The 27,814-nt window shown below is 38.1% G+C and overlaps 1 protein-coding gene across 2 annotated transcripts in view; it reads left to right on the forward strand.

The window, feature by feature from the left end:
• The first annotated feature begins 494 nt into the window (after positions 1–494).
• The window catches only part of TOX2 (TOX high mobility group box family member 2), a 99,022-nt gene continuing 71,702 nt past the window's right edge, over positions 495–27,814 (forward strand). Inside the window, exon 1 of one of the 2 annotated variants that reach the window (XM_075177534.1) lies at positions 495–763. In XM_075177534.1, the coding sequence (XP_075033635.1) occupies positions 665–763 (99 nt within the window). In that variant the 5' untranslated portion in view covers positions 495–664. Of the gene's footprint in view, positions 764–1,834; positions 2,008–27,814 lie in introns of those variants that run through there. The other variant, XM_075177535.1, reaches the window with a different exon arrangement.

The raw sequence follows: 27,814 nt of genomic DNA on the forward strand, positions 1-27,814 counted from the left end.
CTGCACTGCAAGTGTTAATGGTAAACAGTTATTCAGGGAATAAAGGTTATACACACTTCCAATGTATTATACAGTGAATGGCTATCTATTACTCTAACACACACATAAACTTGTGCATAAATAAGTGTATATTATATATATGCATATATACAATGTATAAAACAAAGCAGTTAAAGAAACCATCCTAAAAATTAATGAAAGTGCAGGGGTGATGTACAGGGCTGGGGGGCTGTAGTTCAGGCTATGAAGGAGTTAAGGAAAGAAAGGGAGAAGGAGGGAGAGAGAGAAAAAAAAGAGAGTGGGGAAAGAAGCATGAGAAAGAGAGAGAGAGAGAGAGAGAAAAACGAGAGGGGGTTGAAAATAGTGAGAGAAAGAGAGAGAGAGAGACCACAGAACGGATGTTTGAGAGAAGGAGAATAAATGATGCCCAACCCCCCCCCCCCCCCCCACCCCCTTCCCTCTCCCTCCTCTCTCTCTCCCTCTCTGTCTTGTTGTTTCAAACAATAGACACAGACTCCCTCCCTCTATCAGACACACACACACACACACACTCAGCAAGAGGCAGTGAAGCTCACACAGGAGCCCAGAGAAGAGAATTAAATAAATAAAAAAAAACCATACACAAAACATCAAGCCGTTTTAATGCCCCACCGGCCGCCGTGTGATGGACGTTAGGTTCTACCCTCCTGCCCCCACCAACGTGGGCACCTTATCTACAGACCCCACCTGCCTCAGCCCCCTGGACTTTTACCACTGCAACAAGGTACAGTGTTAACACTCTGCGACAGCTGCTCATCATACAATGCTCTCTAGCTGTTATTGACTGCCTGTTCTTATTGCTTGAGTGATAAGGGGTTAAGGCCAGCCTTGGATGTTACAGAGGGGGCTGAAGAACTTTGTGTTTAGTGCCTGGTGTGACAGCAGTGCCCGTGGATGCTGCAACAGATAATTAGAAAGAGTTCTATTAGCTCTCACAGAAGAAGCTGCACAGAGAAGTTGATTTGGGCAGTGTTATATGTCTGGTGGTGATGGGTGTCACACCACCTGCTGATCTTGTCCACTCTACTTTAAGAGTTGGGGACTTTACTGGAGAGTACAGGGCACAGCCAGGATCCTTAGAAGGACTAGGGAAGGCTGTTTGGAGATGTTCAGTTATTTTAATTACAATGTAATACAATTTTTTTAAAAAATTGCAGTGCAGAGTATAGCACTTTGGGGTGACAGCACTGTAGATTGTTATGTTTATCAGATCAAGCATAGTGTGTGATGTTCGTTTAGCTCTATAATTGTTGCAAACAAGTCCACTTAATATGGATGATGGCTGATTGACAATACAGTATTATCAGGCGGAATGAGGCTTGTGGAGGTCAGTTAGCCTTGGAAAGAGTTAATTTGTTATTATAGGTAGTTGAGATACCCACCATGAATTAAGGTTTGTCTAACCCATCCATGTCTCCAGATGTGTCAATCCCTTAGCTCAGAACAGGTGACAAGCATGGTTGTGATATTTCCTAAGGAATACAAACACCTTACAACTCTTGACATTGACTTTGCTATTGGCTACACTTTGTAGGCTGTCCTTCCCACTCTTCCAAATCCCCCAAAACCATTCCTAGCGCGTCCACCCTCCCCTCTTCGGCCATTAAAAATAAATGATTATAAGATCACGCCTTCATTTCCATGTGTATGGAAATGTGCCTGGCTTTAACCCTTACCTTGCCAAAGTCACAAAATAAAAAAATAATAAATGCAACCGCGTTCGCCTTCTAATAAACCCTACAGTCGCCGTCTATTATAATGTTATTGTTACATGCAGCAAAAGTGTTTTGAGATGTCAGATATTGTGGTGCAGCACCAAACAGGAAAATACCCCCCATTCGTCTGCTAGGATTCAGAGTAAAGTTGCAGTGTACATGGTAAGACGTGCGAGAGGAGGTCTACACAAGAGGTTATTATTTGTGGCCGATCTAACTAGCTATGTTCCGGATTTTAGACAAATATTTGAGGGTGAGTATTGTTGCAATATTTTTACGTATTTTTCTTTTTTGCCGTTTGTTCATTTCAGATTTAAGAACTCTGTCTACAGCCAGGTCTTTCAGAGACGGGACTCAGGCTAAGGGCTGTTGTACGCATGCTGTTTTCTTATTTAGCTCTTTGTTAATTATGTCACCTTTTATGATTATGCAATTATACTTGGTATGAGCGTTAAACTTACTTGTTATCGCAACAAAGCTGATTTGGGTAAACTGATGCCTGAATGCTTTAAAAAAAAATAAAAAAAAATAGCATTTGTTGGTCGACATCAAGTCTTAATAGCATCCTACACATTCATCCCTTGTTGCTGTAGCAATTGATGCTGATTAAAGTGGCACTTTTGGAGGAATGCTTGGTGCACTGTCCACCCAATGCATCCTACTGGTGATTTTCATTGTGACGGATCCTCACAAGGCCTTTTGTGTCAGAACAAAAGTTACAAGGACTGGGAATACCTCTGTTTACGCTATTCTAAGCCCTATTTACAGTTTGAGCCTTGGATATAAACAAAGCTAACCCCCTTTGCTGCAAGAGAGGAAAGCCATGAATTATTCTGTAGGGCGAACACGGGATGGGGAAATAGAACGTTGTTACTTTTGATAGATTATTGTTTCATTTCACCTTTTTTGATATTTTGTTATTTAAATGCGGATTTATGTCAACCTCCAAACATCTTGCTGTGCATAATGTCAAAGTAAGCTAGAAGACAATGCCAATCTCAGATAAATAATCTTTTTTTTGGTATTAAAAAAAAAAATATCTGTATGTGTTTTAGAGAAAGAGGCCACCTTGATATTATTCCTAACAGGCAACTGTGTGTGTGATGCCCAGCAGATGTCCAAACTTTGTCTTGTAAGAAAAGTTTAGGTGGAACAATAGAGTCACCTGTCCAAATAGATGTTGCTTTGTTTAATAGTAAATAAATATTGATTTGTATGTTTGTTTAGGTGAACCCTCCGTATATCCTCCATCATACACTGGTATATGTGTATGTCTGTGGATAGGCATTACTAATGAAAGTATATACACATAACCGTTTGTGTTGGTCTTTATTTTGTATTTGTATTTTATAGTGTAGATACATATATTGATAGATATGAATATTTGTTTATACTTATTTTGCAATGAAGATATTATGAGTTTATCTATAGAACATACCGCACACTAAGTACCATATAGTTAACCTATGTGTTATAATATTTTACACGTATATATATATATATATATATATATATATATATATACATATATATATATATATATATATATATATATATAAAAGTATATATGCAGAGTTAGTGGCGCTATATAAATAAATTATGCTGATGATGATAGATAGATAGATAGATAGATAGATAGATAGATAGATAGATAGATAGATAGTTAAGTACATTATATATTTCTACTGTGTGTATATATATATATATATATATATATATATAAAAATATAAATATATATATATATTCTGTGTGTGTTCTATATATCTATCTATCTATCTATCTATCTATCTATTAATCTATCTATCTATCTATCTATTATGTGTATGTGTGTTTGTCAGTACAAAATGCTACTGCATATAGTATGATAGAATATAGTATAATAGAAGTATTATGCAGAGACGATAGTGACAATTATGATGACACCTGTGGCAAACATTAGCAGTGAATGATCAGTTAATAGAGAACAAAGTGTGATTTTGAGATTTACACCCCCCCCCCACACACACACACACACACACAGAGGCACACACACAAATAGAACTTATCAAATACTGAAATCATGCCAAATTGTTAAAATTAAATAACGACATGCTATCAGCATTTGGGCAAAACTGTAAAATAACTGCAAGTTATCTAGGAAAGCATTAGTATTGCAAGCAGGCCTTTGTAAAGGAAAGAGATAGAAGCCTTCTTTTCATCTTGCTAGCTGCACTGTCCCTGGGTAAACTGCTCCACGCTTGTGCCTAAATGGCTTTTTACATGGGTACTAATTAACATGAGCAGAGAAAACCAGGAGGCTCATTTTTTCCTGTTAAACGTTTTGGCATTATAAATACATACTGAGAGAGTATCTATATAGGCATATACAATTATATAGATAATGCATATAGCTTGACAGTGAAATGTGATCTTCAAAAAACAAAAAGAACATGCTGCACACACACACACACACACACACACACACACACACACACACACACGTAAATATAATCATGTGTATACAGCATTGTCATGTGTGTGTCATAAATGCAAAAAAAATATTTTTATTTTTGCAAAATGTTTTATATCAGCTAAATTATGAAACTGTCACCAGCCGGATATGTCAGCCAGCACATGTATGCATTTACCACATGTCTTCTCAGTTAATGTTTTCATGATCGCCTCTACTTGCTAATAAACAGTAAAGCAATTCTATAGTCTATATTTGTAAGGCTGTCTGTAATACCAATATATCCTAGGAAGGTAGACACATGAACGGCTTGTAGACATTTCAAAAACACAGTCACGGATCAATATTATAATTGCAGTGCTGAATATTACCACTTGGTGCCACTGTGGCCTCTGCTTCGTTTCTGCACTTTGCTAGGTCAGAGAGATAAGACTGAGTGAAATTGGTTTGTCACTCTTGGATTAAGAAGAAAAATTAAACCTTGCGTTCACTGTTCTACCTTTTTTTTGTGTTAATAACAAAAAAAATATCAAATATCCCAACCTGCTAGCATTTTGTGAGTCAAGAAGGGGTTAGGCTTCAGAAGCTGAGCTGCTCAGCAAGCTGTCTTTGTTATAATCCGAGTTTAGTTAATTAGTTATGTTCAAGTTAATTAGAATGTTTGCTAAACAAAGAGTTGCGGTTGGTCATTTGTTTTTACTGTGGATAGTCTATGGGCCAGTAAAGCTTCTGCTTGTAAAGATTAATTGATGGATGTGCAGCTATTTATGAAGCAAAATTTGTCACAAAGCCAATCTATAGATCTCGGGCTGTTCAGAGTGCGCACCTGTTGCTTGTACACAGTACATTCAGGCAGCCATTTTGTCAGCTGGATATTGAGGATGCGGCCCAATCATTAACTAAGAACCAATGACATCCTTGATGCATGAATGGCATCGGTAGTTTGTGCTGCCGTTCGTATTCCACAATAAACATTGAAATAATTTCAAATATACTTTTCAAAAGAAGCTCACAAAGGTATGCAGTCCTAGGTCACAATAGTTGGAAAGAACAATAAGTTAACAGAAACCACTGACAACATGGATCAGTAGATAGGACACAGCAGGGCCGTAACTAGGGCTGTGCGACAGGGGCAATCGCCCAGGGCGCAACGTTGAAGGGGGGCGCAATTTAGGAATATTTTAGGTTCATTTGGTTAAAATTGAGGGCTAGGGGGGCGGCATTTGTCTTTCTCACCCCAGGCGCTAGAATTCTAAGTTACGGCTTCGGGACGCAGAAAGGAGAAACTTGTTGGGAAAAGGTAACATTTTATTTTAAATTCGGCTAAGAAGTATTGATAGCGCATTTTTGTTTTCAAAACAAACTTGCGAAATTTGGGAAAATAGCCGTGCCCTTGTATTTACCAAGTCATAACCTTTGAACCGCGAAGCACTAGAAATCAATCATGCAAATCGGGTTCTATTTTATTCTTCAGTTTGTTATCCCTGTGGTGGGCTGCAGTCAGGTTGAATGACTGTTCTCTGCACAGCAGAAGCTGACCAGCATGCATGTAAAAATATATGCAGAGATGTCATAGAAATGAAATTGTCAACACCCACCCCTTCTGCACCATGTTTTTTGGTAGGGCCTGTGGCACCCCGTTTGAGCTTTGAAAATAAGAATGAGTAATAACCACAACAATACACATTTTGGAAAGTATAGTTAAAGACTAGACTTACATATCATGCATTACTTGAACACCTCTATCAAAATGCGGCATTAAAGAAGATTATTGATTGGTGCTTATCGTGGCGTTAAAAAAAAATCACTTATCACCACAATTTATCAAGCAAGCAAAAGTCAGCTGTTCCAGTGGTACTTGCATGGATCGCAAGGTTGTGTCTTAAAATGTTGTTAGTTGGTCATAAATCTTCGCCGCAATTTATCAAGAAAATATTGCCTGGGCAGCTAAGAGACAGTGCTCCAACAGGTGATACTATGCCAGAGTGGTAAGGGTTAACTTACCATTTTGCCTTGCCAGTCTGTCTAGATATACGCAATATTTTTTTAAAAAAACTATTCAAAAAATGCCGTATTCAAGGAATAATTGTACAGGGAAGCAATTGCCAGTAAAATCCAGAGAATTGCAGTTGTTAATGCTGATGATAGCAGTTGTAACCCTTTCGTATATGGGGAGAAGCAGAAATAAAGTCCTAGCATCCTGTATCTGTGTTTTTGTGCCAATACGGCTCTTCACTCTTTAATATATATATATATATATATATATATATATATATATGGTACTTATTGTATTGGTGGTAAATGGTGCATTTTTTTTTTAAAGTATAATTGCCCAATCTCCCAGAATGCCCGGGAGACTACCGAATTCTTGATAGGTCTCCCAGACTCTCCGGGAGAACAGGCAATTCTCCCGCATTCCGGGGAGGCTCAGTAACACGATTCACATTGAATAGTGTCATCTTGCCCCCCCCCTCCCCATGACAAAACTTACGGTTTTGTCGTGGGGGTGGGGCCAACATGACGTAATTCGCTGCTTACCATCCCCCTCTGCACCCCCATCACACCCCTCCTCTGGGATCTCCCGGAGGGCAACAATACTAAGTTGACAAGTATGAATAATTTTTGGGCTCTTGATCAAGCTTAAGTGAAAAGGAAAACATGAACAATGAGGGTATTCAGCTTACCTCTTGGTGCTCTATACTTGGTAATCCAGTGTCTTTTGCCCTGTTCTATACATTTCTATAAACCTGAATCAACATAATTTCATATCTGGAAAAAAAAAAACCTATTTACTGTTGTCATAGAAACTTAAACCAACTTATATCGCTTGAGTTTAAAAATATACTAGCCCAAGATTTTACATATAAATTGTTTCCCTATACACTACAATATAACTTGAAAAGTAGTCATGATTATTGTTAGGTTTATATTTTGTTGAAACAATGGTGCTACACTTTAGAATGGATTAATCCCTAGTTCTGCAGACAGACAGGACAGAACTACTACCATTGCATGGGGCCCAGTAATGATCAGGGGCCCGTAGCCAGCGCACACTCTGCAACAGCTGTAGTCCCACCATTGCCTTCACACTCTATCATGTCAGCGTCAGCAGAGTGAAGCCAAATCAAGCCATGCGTAGTCCCCCCACACATGCTCATAATTTCCTATGGAACCCAGCAACGTTGTGCTGCGCCCCTGCATGTTTCAATGTTTCTTATCCATGAGGCAAAATAACAGATAATAATCATTTTTAAATCATTATTTTATAAATTAGGGAATATGATCTTTTTTAATTTAGAGTACATATCTTCTTTTAATAAATGTGTTAATGACAGAAAACCCTGAACACCTAGGAGTAAAGTAGAGATGTTGCCTATAGCAACCAATCAGATTCTAGCTTTCATTTATTTAGTGCATTCCACAAAATGACAGCTAGAATCTGATTGGTTGCTATTAGACAATATCTCCACTTTTTCAAACCCGCAGGTTAGTAAATACTAATGTTGCAGATGTGAATCTCATATTAACTATTTTTCACTTATTTTTTTACCAATCCTTTGGGGAACAGTTTACAAGGGGTTGAGGCTGGTGTCACCATATGCATCTATGAAAATTTTACCTCACATAACACACAGCGTTTTGGAGGTGACCTCTACAAATTAGTCAGTTACTAACATCATTTACTTCTAAATACATATTTTGCTGTATTTGGACTCTTTATATTGTTACACTGTGAGCAGGACTGAGGATTTTTCTCACTATAATAGATGTTACACAGGTGTCACATACAGTAGTCAGAGGGTTGAGTTAGCAGTAAGTGGAGACTAAAACTAATACCTATGTGTCACATGGATTAAGGACCAGAGGTCATAGTGCATTACTTGTTCAGGTCATTTCCAGGTCAAATTGCTTTGCTCAATATATGATATAAAAACATTTTATTATCCTCTGCTAATATTTCATTATGTCTCCTTTTGCCATTGTTTATGTACTGTTATGAAAAGTTCTAATTTTTAAAATGTTTATATTTATGTATAACTCTGTTTCATTAGTGATTTCATTAGTTCATAATTTATTATTGCAAATAAATATACTTGTTTATTTATTCGTCTATGGAGAAATAAGAGAAATGTTACATTTGGTAGCCAAGTGTAAAGTATATAAAACAATATTAGAATGCAGGAAGCACATATAGGGCCTGATTTAAAGAAAAGGAGTAACTTTGCACCTGGGCAAACATGTCACAATGCGAGGGCTATGAATTGACTTTTTGCATGCAAAGAAAATACTGTAGCATACAAATACTTGATAGCTTTAATTCTACACTGAAGTTAAAGTTGATCTATGACATGCCATATCTCGACTATTAATCTGTCCCTATATTTTAAATCCACCCCCCTCCTCTAATGCAACATGGTTTTGCCAAGGTGCAAATTTGCTCCTTTTCTTTGCTTTGCTTCTAACTCGAAATCAGGCCCATACTGTTTATTTTTTTCAGAATATAAATCAGTTTTGCCCAATCAGTGACATTTTGTGTGGTATTAGATTGGCTGCAAATGCACCTCACATTGCAGGTGCAAATCACTATTACTGGAGAAACAACTCCTCGTCTCCTGCATGGAAAATAAAATAGCTTAGCACAAAAGCTTAATATATGCACATGCAACAAAGAAAGTAGCATTCACTGTCGACGAGCATTAGCAAACAGCCAATCACAAGAGATTTGCTATTGCTGCTGACCATCATCATCCGTTATTTGCACCTGCTGTTTACCACCCACAAATAATACAGTTGGGACAGGGGTATATGTGAATGTGCCCCGGTGTGCATCTGTTTGCAATTGCGTAAACACGCCCTTACTCGGCCTACATTAGAATACCCTTTCCCTCCCTTGCCTTCCTCTCCAGACACAGGCTGACGTAAAGCCAGGATCACGCAAATCTGCATAAGCGCCTTTGCCTGCTCCCACTTCTGATTATGCGCTGAATAATTTCACGTAAGATACTCTACGCAAACCGGCGTGGTACTCACTCTACGTCAGTCCCATTGTGTATAAAAATAAGGCACATCATGTAGCACACAAATATCAACTTTAAATTTCAGTGTACAAATAAGCTATCAAGTATTTGTGTGCTACATGAAAAAACAGTCAGTATTTAACTTATGTGCAAAACAGAATACTAATTTGCACCCCTTGCATTGTAACATGGTTTTGTCCAGGAGACTGAAATAAGAAGTTTCTCAAGTTAAGTTCCTTAATGAATCAGGCCCAAAGTGATTAAATACTGTATATGCTACCATTTGTCGCAACTTGCAGGAAAGTATCTGGCGCCCATTCTGAACATGTAACATATTTTATTCACGATAAAAATATGATAGTCTTTTTGCTTCCATTACAGGATTTACTCTGGGGAACTAAACTGATTGTATCATTATCTGTTTACTTGTTGCTTTCATGGGAAATTTAATTCAATTTTTCTGTTATCAGTGGAGTACAGAAATCAAATTTCGTCCGAGCTTTATGAACAGTCCACCTTTTATGCATGTGGCCATTCAAATAAATGTAATAAGAAAGAGAATGTGCAAGGGACTGGGGTGAGCCATTGTCCCCTTCGATCCCTAACTTGGTACTGGGCCAGCTTGTATTGTAGTGGTCCTCCATTACAATTGTTTTCTTGTTAGACAGGCTGCAAGAAATTGCCATGAGTTTCCGGACAAATCTCATGACATCCGATTTGTTGTGTTCAAGTCATTTTATTTAGGAGAACTAAAGTCAGATAAAAATTAACTACATTGGAACACAAGATTAGTGATACAAAAATGTAAAGTAAGGTAAATTATTTTGTGAATGAATCAGGAATCGGCTAAACAAGTGATTAAAAGGAAACTATACCTTAATGCTAAGTTAAGGTTTTAATTACTTTTTTTTGTACTTTGGAATATTTCTCTATATATTTCCATTTGCGACTGTGATAATAAACTTAAATTACAGTGTAGACCCTAGGTTCCCAAACTGTGCGCCGCGGCTCCCAGGGGTGCCACGGCGCTTTCACAGTGGTGCCGTGGACAGGAAGAAGAAAAAAACAAACAAACAAAAAAAAACTTACCAATCCGGTGGCACCCGGGAACCAGTATCCTCCTCCCTCCTCGCTTTTCACTGAATCTCGGGCGTGACGTCATCATGTCCGACATTCAGTGACAAGCGGCAGGAGAGAGGGGGATGCTGGGTCCCGGGCACCGCCGGATTGGTAACTTGTTTTTTGTTCTCTTCCAGGCCATGGCGGGATGCAGAGGGCACAGAGAGTGTGGATGATGCAGAGGGGTAGAGGGCACAGAGAGTGTGGATGATGCAGAGGGGTAGAGGGCACAGAGAGTATGGATGATGCAGAGGGGGCACAGAGTGTGTGGAGATGATGCAGAGGGGGCACAGAGTGTGTGCAGATGATGCAGAGGGGGCACAGAGTGTGTGGAGATGATGCAGAGGTGGCACAGAGTGTGTGGAGATGATGCAGAGGGGGCACAGAGTGTGTGGAGATGATGATGAAGGGGCACAGAGTGTGCGGAGATGATTCAGAGGGGGCACAGAGTGTGTGGAGATGATGCAGAGTGGGCACAGAGTGTACAGAGATGATGCAGAGGGGGCACAGAGTGTACAGAGATGATGCAGAGGGGGCACAGAGTGTGTATTTTTGCATACAACTAAATAAGTATTTCTGTCCTTACCTAAATACTTGTTACGTTTTTTGACCCAGCTACTTACAAAACGGGACTGCTCGGTAATTATTTTGGAGGGGTGCCTTGAAAAAATTATGGAGACTCTAAGGGTGCCACGAACTGCAAAAGTTTGGGAACCACTGGTGTAGACCAAAAGGCATCTTTGAATCACCTAAAATGTCTATCAAGGGTTAAAGAGGATGTCCACCTTCAGATAACTGTTTTTTATTATTCTTGCATATTCAGTCCTGAAACTTTTAAGAAATACATAGCTTTTTCTTTAGAGCTTATTTCTGTGCTTTTAGCCACATATGTATGTGAACAGGCAGGATTGTTTCTTTCTTTTACCCTGGGAAACACACAAGACTGGTCAATGGATACACCCATATGCAGAGGGTGCCAAGCTAATGGTTTAAAGTGTTTAAATCATTAGATATGAATAGCAGATCCCAGCAGGCCTGAGAGCTATTGGATGCTTGGCCATATTTGTGTTTGTAGAACTACAAGCACTAGCATGGATATGGTTGCCAGTGTCTGCCAGATCATGCTGGAGCTTGTGGAAGAACCAGGGGCCTGATTCATTAAGGATCTTAACTTAAGAAACTTCTTATTTAAGTCTCCTAGACAAAACCATGTTACAATGCAAGGGGTGCAAATTAGTTTTCTGTTTTGCACATAAGTTAAATACTGACTGTTACTGACTATAATGTGGGGTCCCCCTGTCACATCATGACAGGGGGACCCCACATTATAGTCTGTCCAACCCAGTCTAGATAGCCTGGTGTTGGATGACCACTTTAGCAGGGGGACCCCTAAGTCTTCATCCCCCTGGTTAAGCGGTAACCAGCCCAGGATACAGCGCTGGTGCTTGGAAATTATTTATTAAACAACAGTCACCATCATCATCTTCATGATGACTGCCATCTTTTTACTCCATCTGTATCAAGATACACATCAACAGGGAAGGGCAGGTAAATTTTAGCCCGGGGTGGGGGCAAGACTAAGCTCAGCAGCCTATTAGGAACATTTTAAAGGGAGCAAATGCAGGTGTCCCAGCCCAAGGTAGCCCACTGTGGGATCAATGCCCCCTGCCCCCCAACCTAGCCTCCCCCTACACAATAAGACACGTGGCCTCATGGATAACATATTGTGCAATTGAAAATACAAACATTTTAAACAGGGAAGCAAAATTGCAGCCTGTTCTAAATCAGGCCCAGTATGTCCTTGTCCAAATGAGTAGATTCTTTTGTTGTGTTACGAACACTGTATTAGAAAGGCGCTAGTTTAATGGTGCGGTTAGATGTCTATCGCTCCCTATGCTGTAAACCCACAAAACACTTGAATCTCTGGCGCTAATATATGGACACAAACGGCTGATAAATTGAGGATATGTAAATTTGGTATCAAATGCAGCAGTTCAAAAAAAGAGACAGTGTTGAGTCTCTATACAGAGCAAAACAAACAAATGATCTGCGCAGAATCACCAATATCAAATTTATTAAAATATTAGCCGGTAAATAAATGCACACAAATTATGCAAGTGAGTGGTATCACTTTAATTAATCCATCCTCAAACTGTATTTTTTATACAAGTGATACCACTCACTTGCATAATTTGTGTGCCTTTATTTACCGGCTAATATTTTAATAAATTTGATATTGGTGATTCTGCGCAGATCATTTGTTTGTTTTGCTCGTTCCCTATGCTGTGCCTCATAAGCTGTTCACTTGGACAGCAATACAATCCGTGGCATGGACAGGTGAGTGAAAGATTGATGCAGATTTTAGACTGGAGTCCCACAGATCTGAGGCCCTTTATTCCTCTACCATTTTGGAAGAATTCATACGTTTAAAAGCAGGCCTCACTCCTTCCCCACTGCCTGCAGAAGAAGTTGGCAACACCTGCTTCTACAGGTCATAAATTATTAGTGGGGGAAGTGAGAGAGACAGATCAGGAAATGCAAGGACAGCTGAAAAGAGGAGATATACATGACTGATAATTAGGACTCGGGCAGCAAGTGGGAAACCGCAGAAGAAAAGAAACAGTGATGGATGAAAAAAATATCAGTCTTAAGTTGTTATGTGGGTCAAGCCATATGAATGATGAAATGTGTGTACATACCACAAACTGCAATGATTGGAGCTTTTGAGAAGTCTTTTAAACATATCCTCTTTTTGTTTGTAATCATTATAAATCATATAAGACTTCAACTAAAGGGGACAATGCACCTTAATATTTTGGGAGTGAGTGAGTGAGTGAATGGGAGTGAATGAGTTATATGATAATTAGGGGCCTGATTCATTAAGGATCTTAACTTAAGAAACTTCTTATTTCAGTCTCCTGGACAAAACCATGTTACAATGCAAGGGGTGCAAATTAGTATTCTGTTTTGCACATAAGTTAAATACTGACTGTTTTTTCATGTAGCACACAAATATCAACTTTCAATTTCAGTGTACAAATAAGCTATCAAGAATTTGTGTGCTACATGAAAAAACAGTCAGTATTTAACTTAAATGCAAAACAGAATACTAATTTGCACCCCTTGCATTGTAACATGGTTTTGTCCAGGAGACTGAAATAAGAAGTTTCTTAAGTTAAGATCCTTAATGAATCAGGCCCTAGAAGTTTTCACTTAAGGTACTCTTCTGAGGCACAGCTAATTGATGAGGTCACCTGACTACATAATCAGTATGTTTAAAGTCTTGAATCTTTTTACATCTTATCTAATATAAAATATAAATAGATAAACCTAAACATTATTCAGCAGCAGCAAAAACGTTGTAATTTGGCTGCAAAAATCAAGATATGCCCATAAAATGCCCATAACTTTGCTTACTGAGAGTTTATAACTACACCAAAAACGACAAGACAGTCATGGACAAAATGAATATTAATAGTAACAAGACTAACACATTATACCATTATGTCTCTTGTACGTTTCAAAGACAGCATTTATATAGTGCTAGCGTTTCCTGAAGTGAATATGACAATTTTCTTGGACTGTCAGCAAATTTAGGGCACAACATTAGTGACAGTGACAGAACATATATTGTAATGAGCATAACCAACAACAGGAAATGAATATAATGAAACAGGAGGACTGTATTACCTGTCTGCTGTGACCGCTGTTGCCTTTCCTCAAATCTGGGCTTCAAACTGATGGAGAAGGAGTGGGACGGGGGTACTTTTAAGAAACTAAAAATGTTTGCAGGAATGGAGATGCTAAAAGAACTATAGATGATCAGAAAGAGAGAGGCCCAGTACATTTCATTTTGAGGTTATGATGGTATTTTGTCAGGTTTAAAATCTTTGGCAAAATAATTAAATATGTATGTGGTTGGGACAAAGTAGTTTTTGCTAATGTGATTGCATTTGTAGGCTGTTTATGTTCATTATCAATTACTATGTGCACTCCTTTCAGAAGTTACTACCCATCAATTGTACTAACCATTCAAAAAAGAGAACATTGGGGTATAGTTACTAAACTGCGGGTTTGGAGAAGTGGAGATGATGCCTATAGCAACCAATCAGACTCTAGCTGTCATTTTATAGAATGTACTAAATAAATGATATCTAGGGGCCTGATTCATTAAGGATCTTAAAGAAGTTTTTTATTTCAGTCTCCTGGACAAAACCATGTTACAATGCAAGGGGTGCAAATTAGTATTCTGTTTTGCACATAAGTTAAATACTGCCTGTTTTTTCATGTACCACACAAATACTTGATAGCTTATTTGTACACTGAAATTTAAAGTTGATATTTGTGTGCTACATGAAAAAACAGTCAGTATTTAACTTATGTGCAAAACAGAATACTAATTTGCACCCCTTGCATTGTAACATGGTTTTGTCCAGGAGACTGAAATAAGAAACTTCTTCATTTAAGATCTTTAATGAATCAGGCCCTAGATTCTGATTGCTATAGGCAACATCTCCACTTTTTCAAACCCGTAGTTTAGTAAATCCAGCCCATAGACTAATTCAAAACACGTTTTCTGTGTGAGGTATACCTTATATGTTTTGCCTTAAATGGTAACTCCACTCAAAAATGAACAACAATATATCACCTAAATAAAATCATTATGCCGGGTACCAGCAAAACATACTAGAACGCTCACATTATATTTAGAAAATGGCAGTAACAGCCACGTCTGAGTCTTCCATCTGACAGTCTTTGTAGAAGTCCTATTAAAAATATCAGGAGTTGTGGCAGGAACTTGTGGTACCCAGCATAAGGATTTTCATTTGACAAATTAATTTTCTCCTTTTCTCTTTTCATTACAAGAATTTTATGGGCTAGATTTACTAAGCTGTGGGTTTGAAAAAGTGGGGATGTTGCCTATAGCAACTAATCAGATTCTAGCTGTCATTTTGTAGAAGGTACTAAAGAAATGAAAGCTAGAATCTGATTGGTTGCTATAGGCAACATCCCCACTTTTTCAATCCCGCAGCTTAGTAAATCTAGCTCTGTGTCTCATTTCTCAGTGATGTCAATAGTTGATGGCCAATGGATAGACTGGATATTGGTTCATCCCAACAGAATGGCTGTTTCCATTGTTCGTAGGCAATAATTAAGCATACCTCTCAATTTAAGCAATAATTAAGCTCACCTATCAAATTACGCATTGATTTTAACTTTTCTCCTTGTCGGTTACCAAACAACTCTGCTTTTTATGCCTCCACCAGTAAGGCCCTTTTCCCAGCTTATCGCCATGCCTATCTTTCCCTCTTCCTTTTGTTGTGTTGAGTTTCTAAAAATAATTGCCTGCATTTCTAACATGACTGGCGCTTGGCATGTAAAATTTATGAGCTCCAGCGTAAGGAAGAAGGAAAAAAAACACATTTCTTTCATTGCATTATTCATGTCACTCTCTTAAGTTCATGTGTAGAGGTTTAAAAATAGGGCAATGCAGCCACCTTTATGTGTCTATAAAGGTGAATTTGGGGTTAACCATGATAAGAATTTGTCGTGTATCAAAATCAAATAAACATAATTAGTAGAGAATATCATAGCAACAATGTACTAAGGGATTTAAGGTCTTTTTGGATCATTGTTTTGTAAATGTTACCAAGAGCTAGTTTGTGGCTAAAGGCTGAGACTTAACTGTGGTTATTACTTAGCTAAAGTATAATTTAGTTGGAGATAGCAGTAAACAAAAATAGCTTTTTTTGTGTGCAAAATTTCAGTTATATATACATGGTAACCACGATATATTACAGCCCAAGGTTGATAATTACAGTACTGGAGCAGCAGATTTAGGGTGGTGTCAGTCGGGGGCTTTGGATGCTGGCATTTCTCCAGCTAGAAAAGCATTAGTGATTACATTCAGAAAATGTCTTCATAGCTTGGACATGTGCCAGGGGGACAGCGTTCACCATTCACTTCAGAGTGGAAGCATGGAGCCATCTGAGCACTATCAGTGCGAGCGATTTCCTTGTCGGGAAAACCCTGTTGGTCAAAGCCCCTGTCTGACACTGCTGTCCTAAATTTTGTATCATTTCTAGTGGTTATCTAATTTGTACTTTGCACAAAATATCACCATCTACATATAGCCATATCGTTGCAGTAGATACCACTACATACTAAAGCTGTGTTTGCTGCAGTTTTTGTCCCAAAGAGTATGTCTGCACAGGCTCACTTCACCCATTCATAGTCCAGGCTCACTTCACCCATTCATAGTCCAGGCTCACTTCATCCTTTCATAGTTCATTACAGTTATGATGTCACCGCTCAGAAGCACATTGTTGATGATCCTGGAATAACAATCATAGATCACTGTAAAGAAAGGGCATTCAATACAGGACAGACATAAATGTACAAAAATGATGCACGTTGCATCCTGGGCCAATTCTGCATTTGCAGTGAATGCTCATTTCAATTGCACTACAGCGGCAAGAATCGCAACACAAAGGATCATAGGAGCATGCAAAATGCTCATGTAAATGTGGTCTAAGGCTGGGTACACACTTCAGAAAATTTCTCCCGATGCATTATCTTTAACGATCTTACCAACGATTAAAAAATAAAAGTCCTGATCAGCATGCCGATTCATATGTACACACTATACACGTTTTATACGATTTACCTTCAGATCTGTCCTCTTCATCTGTCATAACCCTCGGCTGAAATGATCGGGACTCTGCACACTACGTAGAGATCTATGGACACTGCCGGTCGTGAGTGCATACACACTGCAGAATTGGAAGGACATTGTACCATTATTGAACAAGATTTTTAGTCTGGTTTAAAAACTAAATGAAACGGTAAGATGTGCTTTGGAGCGATAATCGTTCAGAACGTGCTCACTAATGGGATTGGCCCGTTGATCGGCTGAAAAACCTGTAACGTGTACCCAGCCTAAGTCTCATTTATTTGTCATTTTCTACTATGCTGAAAAACGAAAAATAGCTGTATTATTGCTAATTAGCTGATACTGTCCAAACAGGACAATTGAGTGAATGGACCTGTAGATTGCACAAAGTGTGACTTTGTTGCTGCATTAGGCTATTATAGAAACAGTGGCACCTAGCACACAGTGATTTCAAATCAATAAAACATTAAGAGAAAATATTAAACTTGGCATTTTATTTTGCTAATATTGATCATGGAACACCACTTTTAATTTAAAGCATATACCACAAACATAAAAGATAAAGTATTTTTTCTTCATAATATTAAAAAGACATTATACATAAAAAAGTTTCATCTTCAGGCGCAACCCGCACGCAACTTGCGTTTAAAAAGCAAGCACAAAGGTTAATCTTAAGATACGTTTCCATTTGAAAATATGCTTAAGTACGTTCTGCCTAAACTGTACTTGCTGTATGTAGACAGACATAACAGAGTGCAGGATATGCACATGCATATGTGCAATATAAAGTCTCATCAGAACGCATGGACAAAATGAATATTTTATAAACTAAATTAACAACTCTTAATACTATAATCGTTATTAAAAATATTTGTAACAAAAGTTAATTTTTTTTAACAGTAAATACTGCAGTGCAATTAGTCAGGACGTTCTTAATGCACACTGTACATACAATGCATTTTTAAAGTGTAACTTCCTTGCATACGCAAGGCTATCTAGTGGTACGAAGGGCCAGATTAACCCGGGGTCTAACTGGGCTACAGCCCAGGGGCCTCGGGCATCCAGGGGGCCCTTGAAAGTGCTCAGCAGCGTTATTGATTAGTGCGGGGGCGCCACCGGCCCGAACAATGCTGCTGAGCCTGTCACTGTAGTCCTTCCACAGCGCTCAGTAATCTCTTAACGGAGGAGATCTTGTGTGAGTGATACTATAAATCTCACTCTCACGAGATCTCCTCAGTAAGGAGCTTACAGCCGCGCCAGGGAAAATCTACAGTGACAGGAGAAAGAGGAAAGCGCTTGGGGGGGTGTCGGGAGGTTCACAGGGGTGTCTCACGGGGGAATGGAGGCCCCCTTAGCCCAGGGGCCTCCATTCCCTTAATCCGGCCCAGGTGGTAGTTATACGTGTAGTTTTTAATACACCATGACATTTATCACTATCAGTGGCCACACACCTGACCTGGAGCTGGTGCAAGTGATACGGCTAGAAAAAGCCCATCATTTCGAGATACCCAGACCTTGAATCGGCCGCATCTGTGTTGGCACAACAACTGTTCTGTACGTTGCTTACTTTTAGCCGACCCTTCATTTGAGTTAAGGAATGAATTACATGCAATTGTATTCTTTGCTGTAAGGTTTGTTTCTGGGTAATCGCAGAGCTATTTCATGCAAGGTACGGCATTGAAAGGAACTTGCGTCCAAAGATGAATCAGGCCCGTAGTGCCATCAGAATGTGTTCACGTTCTCTCTAAACTGTATAGGTTTTCCAAGGAAATCAATGGGACATTTTAGCCTCAGTTGAGTTTTTGTTTTTTGTTCAAATACATATTTCATACTAAATCCAAGTAGAAAAACTACACTTAATCAGAGATTTAAGAAAAATATAAACTTAGAATGTACCTAAGCTAGGCAGAGAAGAAGTGATCAGTGCAGTTAGTCTGCCCCTTATAGACCTTGTTCATACTTATGTATTAGATGTTTGTGAAAATCTTACATGCTGAAAAAACAGCATTTTTGCCGTTTATTTCATTGGATTTTTAGGAACATTCATGAGTGAACGAGGAGGAGAATGTGTCATAGGTAATAGCGATCCCTTTGGCTAATCTATTTTTCCCCCATTTTATATACCCTTTGCCTGCATTGAACATAACACAGGCAAACACACATATGTGGATTCTTCCTTATATTACCTTTCAGTCACCCTGCAATTTCCACACTAAGCATTCTTGTTCTGGATATCGTTTGCGTTTTATACAGCTGACTTCCTGAACCCTGTTAATATCCTTGATATATTTGAATGTTCCTTTTATATCATCTCTGTGACTCCTCACTTCTACACTGTACATGTCAAAATGCAATTAAAGTAACTTTTGGACATTGTCATATAACAAATCTTGTCTATCAGCCAGCAAAATAATATAACTGATGTAACCAACATGCTAATACTTAAAGCTCCACTTACTACTAAATAGTGCTATCATGCCCTTCCTCTTAGCCAGAGCCCCCAGGCTGCTCCAGAAGTTTTTATGGAAAAAAAGAACCATTGTAAAATGTAAAAATGGAGGCAGTGAGTGTTGGCATTGAGCAGGAGGACTAGTCAGAAGCAGACAATCTCTTGACTGCAGCTTGTGAATCATGATCCTGCTCACGCAAACTCTCCCCCTGTGGAGTTGTGAGAAAAATGAAAGAGTTAATACAGCTGCATGTAGCAGACCCAAGGGCTCTAGCTAACATTTAAAGTAGGCCATGACACCAGAAACCATTACTTTTAGTGTTACCATACCCACTACCATACCCTCCACTGTTACAATAGCATTCCGTTGACATTCCAGTTTACAGAACACATTTTCTATTCTATATTATCTACATGCAATTACCGAGTTTATATGCATTGTTAAAATCCACAGGGAGCTCCAAGTAGACTCCACACAACAATAAAAATGCTTTAAACAACTTATGTGTCAGATGCGTTCGACCTGAATTTTCAGTAGTGTTAACAAGTGCTAACATGACTCCAATGGGAACTTGGCCCAAGAGGGCAATACTTCTCTCCATCTTTTTCTTAGATTTCATTGAAAAGCCCGTTTTTATGTGATTAGCCCATGCTTCTGGTTGTTAGTGTATTCATAGGCTTAGTGATAGGACATTATAGTATAGCTCATATTATAATGTGCTATCATGTGGCACAATATAAACATTTATAGGTAACCATAATCCAGGAACTGCAGCAGTTATAGCAGTCAAACGCAGTAGTAATAAGAGGCCGAATTAGAAGTTCAAGCAGTCAAAATTCTAAGCGAAGCCATAAGGTAATACAGCTGTAGCAGGCAAACCTGAACAATTGTTATAGAGTAATATGCAGTGGTAGCAGTAGAACGTGGAACCACCGTAGTAGAGTAGCGTAAAGTAGTAGGCAGTTAAACTCAACCTACGGTTTTTACGGTCAAACGCCAAGCACAGTTATAAAGTAATAAGACGTTGAAGCATTCAAACTCTAACCACGACTGTAAGGTAATACATAGCTGTAGCAGTGAAAATAAAACCATTGTTATAAGTTAATATGCAGTGGTAGAAGACAAACTCGAACCATTGTTAGAAGGTAATATACACGACTAGCAGTCAAATTTGACTTTAACAGGGATCCAGGTGAAACCTCTCTGGCTTTGCTAGAGATGCGCTATGCATGATGTTAGCCGATCATGAGAATATTACTTTTGCCGACAGCGTTAAGCAGCTGGTGAATAGGAAAAAAATCTCTGCGGAGAAGAGGAGTTGGGGGGGTCTTCGCTGTGGCTCTGAGAGTAGTAAGTTCCACCAACTGTACATATTTTCGAGAACTCAGAAGCACAGTAGTTTTCATTCATTCTAAAGTAAACAAATGTGCAACTTTTCATTTAATCTGTAATTCTGTAAGGAGATCTGGATAACATGCCCTACTGAGGATATTTTTTTTTTTATTTTTTTTTAAAGTACGTTTTATTAATAATAACATCTTATCTTTAACAAAGTTGCAAAATTCTCAAAAGGTACTTTAACAAGTACTTGTACATATAAAAGAGGATATTTTTCTAGTTGGACAACAACTGCTTTTTGTCTATTGTGAAATTTAGAAAACACATTTAAAGTGCGTTGATCTGATTAGATCAGAACTTCATTACTTGACCATTCATTATAATTTTCTAGACACCCGTTCAGATAAATGACTGTATTTATAACATTTTAGCAGCTCTGGTTGTTTAACATTTTTGTTGAAAAACTCTAAATCCTCTATTGACCTGATGCGTGGGGGCTCACAAAATAGAAGTGGAGACAGGAAATAAGGGGGAGCGTGCAAGGGAAACGGACTTGTGAAAGAGGGGCTCTCTTAGATAGTGTGCAGAAAGAAAGGAGACAAATATAGAGCAATGTGTATAGAGGAAATGTTGTGGTTTACACTTGGAATATTATTTCAGTGTCGACCGCTACAGCCGCGTAAAGGATAAAATGTTCAATGTCCATCAGTTTGTCGAAAACCATTAACTAAACACCTAATTAACAGAAGATAACATTTTATATTTATACCACAAACTATGGGAATGTGCAAAACATATCTCTGCAGGGTACCTTCAGAAACGGATGTCACTGGGACATGATCAGAGCGGGACGTTAGATCTTATGCTCCCATGGTTTTCAATGTTATCTTTTTTTGTTTGATTAATTGACACGTACAGATGGAGCAAAATTTTGTGTTATAAATGGCACAATGTATAATGTCATTCATCTCTAGCCATGCCACATTTGCATACTATGGGGTATATTTACTAAACTGCGGGTTTGAAAAAGTGGAGATGTTGCCTATAGCAACCAATCAGATTCTAGCTGTCATTTTGTAGAATGCACTAAACAAATGAAACCTAGAATCTGATTGGTTGCTATAGGCAACGTCTCCACTTTTTCAAGCCCGCAGTTTAGTAAATCTAGCCCTATGTCTATGGAATTGGTAGTGTGACACTTGATCAAAATATTTGCCTTAAGGAATCTGGCTCCTTTTCTTTCTTCTGCTCAGGGGGAATAATGAAATATATTGGGAAACACTTTATTGAGGTCATTAAAAAATCCACTCATTCTCAGGCATAAGACAAACTCACACAACAACATGGACGGAACCACCACTCATCCACACATCCATGATCGTTCTTATGTCATTGCATGCTATCAGGGTTGGCGTTGTGGCAATTCTGTCACCTGTAAATTTGACCCTGCAAATATATCAAGCAACTAGACTTTCTGGTAGAATTAAAGAACTGTATTTATGGTTTTGCACACTAATTACTATCACACAGCTAATGCAAAAAATATAACTCCTTATTTGCTGCCATATTCTGGCAAAGCCCGTTCCATATGACAATGAGTAAATAACCGGCCCTATCAGCGGTAATGTATGTTCTAGGAGCCTAAGTGGTTTACCTGTTGTTATCATTTAAATGGCAAGCCGAGAACATTACCATTGTCGTCAAATCTCCTTTGCTCACAACTGGAATTGGAAGCTTGCAGAGCAAGTCCTACTTTCCCCGTTGTTAAACTTTTTGCTAAATTCATGTGGGTGGGAAAGTGGGTCAGAACAATACTTACCATGCCATTGTCTAGTCCTCTAAATTGTGGTGCTGTGTGGTGTCCGCAGCTGCCTGTATTTATAGTGCAGTAGTTTGCAAAGCTGTTTGGATGTCAATTGTTGGAACACTTGTGTGTAAGCTTAATAAGGTTGAACAACACTGACGTTTCTGTAAATGCAGATCAAACTTTGATAGTTGCAAGTACTATTTTTGCCTAGGTTCCCCTGTACATTAGTTTAACTTAGGGAGACAAGATCTTGAATGTTTCCTTAATATATGTATGAACGTTTAAAAACAGTTTTCATGGACATTTTGTTATTAGGCAAATGTGGACATGTTACATACACTACAAAGGTAAAGCACAGTAGATATACTGTACAGTACATACACTTAACTTGACATTTTCCCTGGACGTGATGCCTATTCAAATTTATCACACTCTATACAAACATAGAACACTACATTTACCCAACATGAAATGACCGCATTTCAAGGGGTATATTTACTAAACTGCGGGTCTGAAAAAGTGAAGATGTTGCAACCAATCAGATTCTAGCTGTCGTTGTGTAGAATGTACTAAATGATTGATAACTAGAACCTGATTGGTTGCTATAGGCAACATCTCCACTTTTTCGAACCGGCAGCTTCATAGAATTTACCCCCAAATCGACTGCAGTCTGTGCACACATAGGATGAAAATCAAAATGCACATCTCCCTGCCTACCAGTTACATCACTTACAGTGACTTCACCATGGACACTCAATGTTAAAAAATGCCTTTGCCCCATAAAATGAACTCAACCCAGGTGATTGAAATTGTAAAACAAGTGTGAAAACAGAAGTAGTAGTATTATTATCTTACTGTGAATTATGATACTCTTTCCAGACCCATAATGCTGCAACTTAACTGGACCATGGACAATTCTGTCCCACCCTATACAGACATTGAACACTCTACCTCCCAACATGACCTGACGGTGGACATGGTCATAATACTATTCAATTACACCCTATGACAATACAGGTCACAGTACCTACCTTACATACTCTGAACACTTGGGCATGACTATACTACAATTCTATTACACCCTGTACAGACACTGCAAATATGACCTGACCACTGGACACAATCATAATATATTATATTACACTCTATGCAAATACAAGAGACGGTGCTTACCTTACATGACCTGAACACTTGGACATGATCATAATATTATTTTATTACACCTTATACACGCATAGGACACTGCACCTCCCAATATAGCCTGACCATTGCACATGATCACAATACTATCCTATTAAACTCTATGCAAATGCAGAACACAGTGCCTACCTTATATGACCTGAACACTGAGCAAGGTCATGATATAATTCTAATGCACTATAGAGTTAAATAGAATATAAAACGTATCCAATATGATGCAATGACTGGACATGACCATATAGCACACATTATAAGGTCAGACACTGAGAACTGCATTCAGCAACTATATATCTACTATCCTTACTAAAAGAACAAAATTTTCAATACTTACTTGAAATCAGGGATAATTGACAACTATGCTGGTGATGGTATTTAATCTTTATACTTAAGGAGAGATTCACTTGCCGGTGATTGGACGTGCCGACATATACGGTAGGAATCTCCGCTCATTTTTCTGCACACCTCTATGGGATGTGAGAAAAATGAGCAGAGATTCCTGCCATAATATTGGCGCGAGGTGGCTCCGTGGATGTTCCAGAGACACCTCATGCCAAATTGAATCTACCCCTTAGACACATATGGAACTACACTTTTTAGCAATTGTTAGTATAAAGCCAGATTGTACAAAGCGATGAACATCATTATGATCTACAACTTTCAATAATACTTTTGTTAGTCAGTGAAGGGTGTCTATATTAAAGGTCTATATTTAAAGGTGGAAAAGAGAAGCAAAAATGATAGGGGGAATTTGGGTCCAAATGTGTTTTGTTTAGTTGTTACAGCTTAACCAATAAAGTTAAGGGGTAATAAATAAACCAATAAAGTAAAGGAACTGGTATTTGGGCACTAATTGCCCAAGTATCAGCGGCTCCTAAATGTCTCAGACACGTTTCTTGTGTTGGCAGCGTGCAGTTCATTTCACAAGGCATTTACTAAATTCTTCAAAGAAAGCAGCAAGTTCCAAACATATTTCTAACTGGTAAATGAGATTTTCGTTTTAATTTTTCGGTATTAAGTTTGTCACTGATAAGATTGAACCATACTACATATTTGTCGTTGTGCACCACAGAATGAATGAGATGGTGAGTTTACACCTACAACATTTGACCAAACCTCCGTTTTTAGACTAGGATCACTGCATGTGCATAAAATCTTAATTGTTGCAGTGGTACATTGTGTTATGTTACAGGTTTAGTAGTGGTTGTGGATTTAACTGTCATAGATCAAGTGATATGTTTAAACCTACCACAAAGCCACACTTCCTGCTTCTGATCTCGAAAAGGTAATTTCACACGTAGAATCATTTTCTAGAGTATTTCAGTTATATATATATATATATATATATATATATATATATATATATACATAATTTGTTATCAAATAAAGGAAGATTCAATATATAATGGCAACATTTATCCCTATTGATAGTGGCATAGAATATTACATTTTAACTTTTTACATTTTAAGTATTTTTCTTCTACACTATAGCCCACATGTAAAATAAGAGTAGTAATTAATTTAATCCTGGAACCTGTTGAACATTTCATAAAAAAAAGTTATACCTTCTATTTCTAGCAATGACACATATGCGCTTGTGAGACTTTTGCCGGCCAGTATATCTTTCCGTAGAAATGGCCTTTGTACTATTAAAGCTACATAAGAACTGTAATGTATAGCTATTTCTGGTTGCATATGTAAAGTTTGAGCACCTTAATAAGATCGGATCATGTGATATTTGCATTGTTTCGAATTTGGTTCTTACAGAAAACGTGTATCATTGTGCAAATATAAGCAAACATCGTTTCTGCAGTAATTAAAGGTAAACTGATTTGCAATGTTGGCTATATGAAAATTGCATTGATAATGCTTTGTATACCATCTATGCAAAACATTATCAGATATAGTAAGTGCATATATATCACCTCTGTCTATGTACTTATACAACTAGGAAGTCATCTGAGTACAGTATCACAGTAATTACCTATAATCCATAATTATTTTATGTATCTTCCATGCTGCCCTTCAAACCAATAGTGAATGGTATTTTGAAAGAATTGTCATTGACAATATATCTTGTCTGTGTAACCAATCTCCAGAGTATTTACTATTCAAGTAAACTAACGATAAGTTGTTAAAAAATGTCCAACTTTTAAATACACTAACACCGACGTTAAGAGACTTGCTGCACACCCTGATTTGAATCCAAGTTTCAGCTACTTGTCACCTTGTACAAGTCACTTTGTCGTTGGCACTAAAATTAGACTGTAAGCTCAATTCGTCCGGAATGCTGGGCCTTTAAAATTCTGTCCTCTGTAAACATTGTGTACATTTCACAAATATATTCTAAAGAACAATATTATGATATAACTAAAGCTAAACATTATTTAGAACTATAGATTTTTTGTATTTTTAATATGTCATTTTGAGAATTAAATAATGGCTATTTAATTTAGTAATACTTTATGTCATATATCATAGTATAAATGTTCCTCCAGAGGTAAATATTTATCACCACATTGTAAATGTTTATCTCTGTACCCTAGTGTGCACCCATTATATTATATAGAAGTGTACTGAGAAGTTAAAAGTTAACTACAGTTTGTTGATGTGTGTGTTCTTGAGATATAAGGCTGATCTTCAGTCTGCAGGTGCAGCCGCAAAGACCACAGATTCATCTCCTTTCAAGGGAGCTACAGACTTCTGTACGCTGTCTCCTCTCTTTGTTTGTTGCCTAACATTTCATATTATTTTTAGTTTTGCTGTTGTTGATGTTGTTGTTTTTAAAGGTGATCGATTACAGATTGTTTTCACCTAGACATGTCCAGAATCACTAGAGAAATCACAGAGAAATTTGATACCTCTATGGGAATGGCGACTGTGGCCAATTCATCAAGCTGCATCAGAAGCGCAAACTTTCACATATTGGTTATGAGGGGGGTTTTCATGCAGTGATACAGAAAGGTAGTTACTGCTGCCCACCAGGCACCAATTGTAAATAGACGCTGTATTGCAGATGCTGGTATAGTATTTAGTAATTACCATCTTTCTTAGTCCAGACTAACTAAAATAAAAATAGACTGGGCATTTATATACACACAGGTGTATAGACATATCTTATTAACATTGATGATCAGTCCCGATATTTTTTTGCAGTGAACCTTAAGATCCCCTAATAGTCCTGCTTTTCTTTGAACAGTTCTGATTGTAATGGGTGGGGCTTGCCACCTTGGGGGGGGGGGGGGGGGGCGTTTGAGTGGATTAGTACATGTTTGGGTGGATCCATGACAAAATTCTGTACCATAATTGTTACCTCCATTATTGGGAATTATGCCTAAATAGTTGCAGATTTGACATTCATTTTCATGTGTTATTGCCCAACCATTTTGGCCATTATTCTTAAGCAAATTACTATTTTTTTTGTATTTGCTACCCCCCATTAACCATTGATACTGCTGGGCCATCTCAGTACTATAACTACTGAAATGTTGTCATGTTTTTGAGCGAGAGTGCAGCCATTTTGCAATCAGCCCCTCCCATAAAATGTCCAAAAATGGCTGAATATTAGTCTCCCTGGTTACATTGCATTAGTGGGGGAGCCAATTAAATTCTACAATACATAAAATGAATGGGGCAGTTATATCTCTTTCCTAGTATAGTCAACTTTACATAGGTTGTTCTCTTGTCACAGTTGTGAATGATGTTTTACTGCCTCTGTTTTGTTCTCTGACGGAAGTAAAGATATATAGAGATAACTAATTCTATTCTGGAGGAAACCAGAAGTCATTTTTCCATGTTTCTTATCTGATGATGTGGTGACAAGAGGAAATACAAAGTACCTGACAAGCCTTGTATATTCATTCGCTGTGTTATCGCCCCATCTCTGTTTTCCAGATTCAGTTAAATTGGTTTGATTTCTGAGTGCTCTCACTGACAGACTAACCTCATTTGCTCATGCAAATCTCTGGGCATTGTTTGCGTAACCTGTTGTCCAGATTAATGTACTGC

The sequence above is a fragment of the Mixophyes fleayi genome, chromosome 6, assembly GCF_038048845.1.
Source record: "Mixophyes fleayi isolate aMixFle1 chromosome 6, aMixFle1.hap1, whole genome shotgun sequence".
Lineage (NCBI taxonomy): Eukaryota > Metazoa > Chordata > Amphibia > Anura > Limnodynastidae > Mixophyes > Mixophyes fleayi.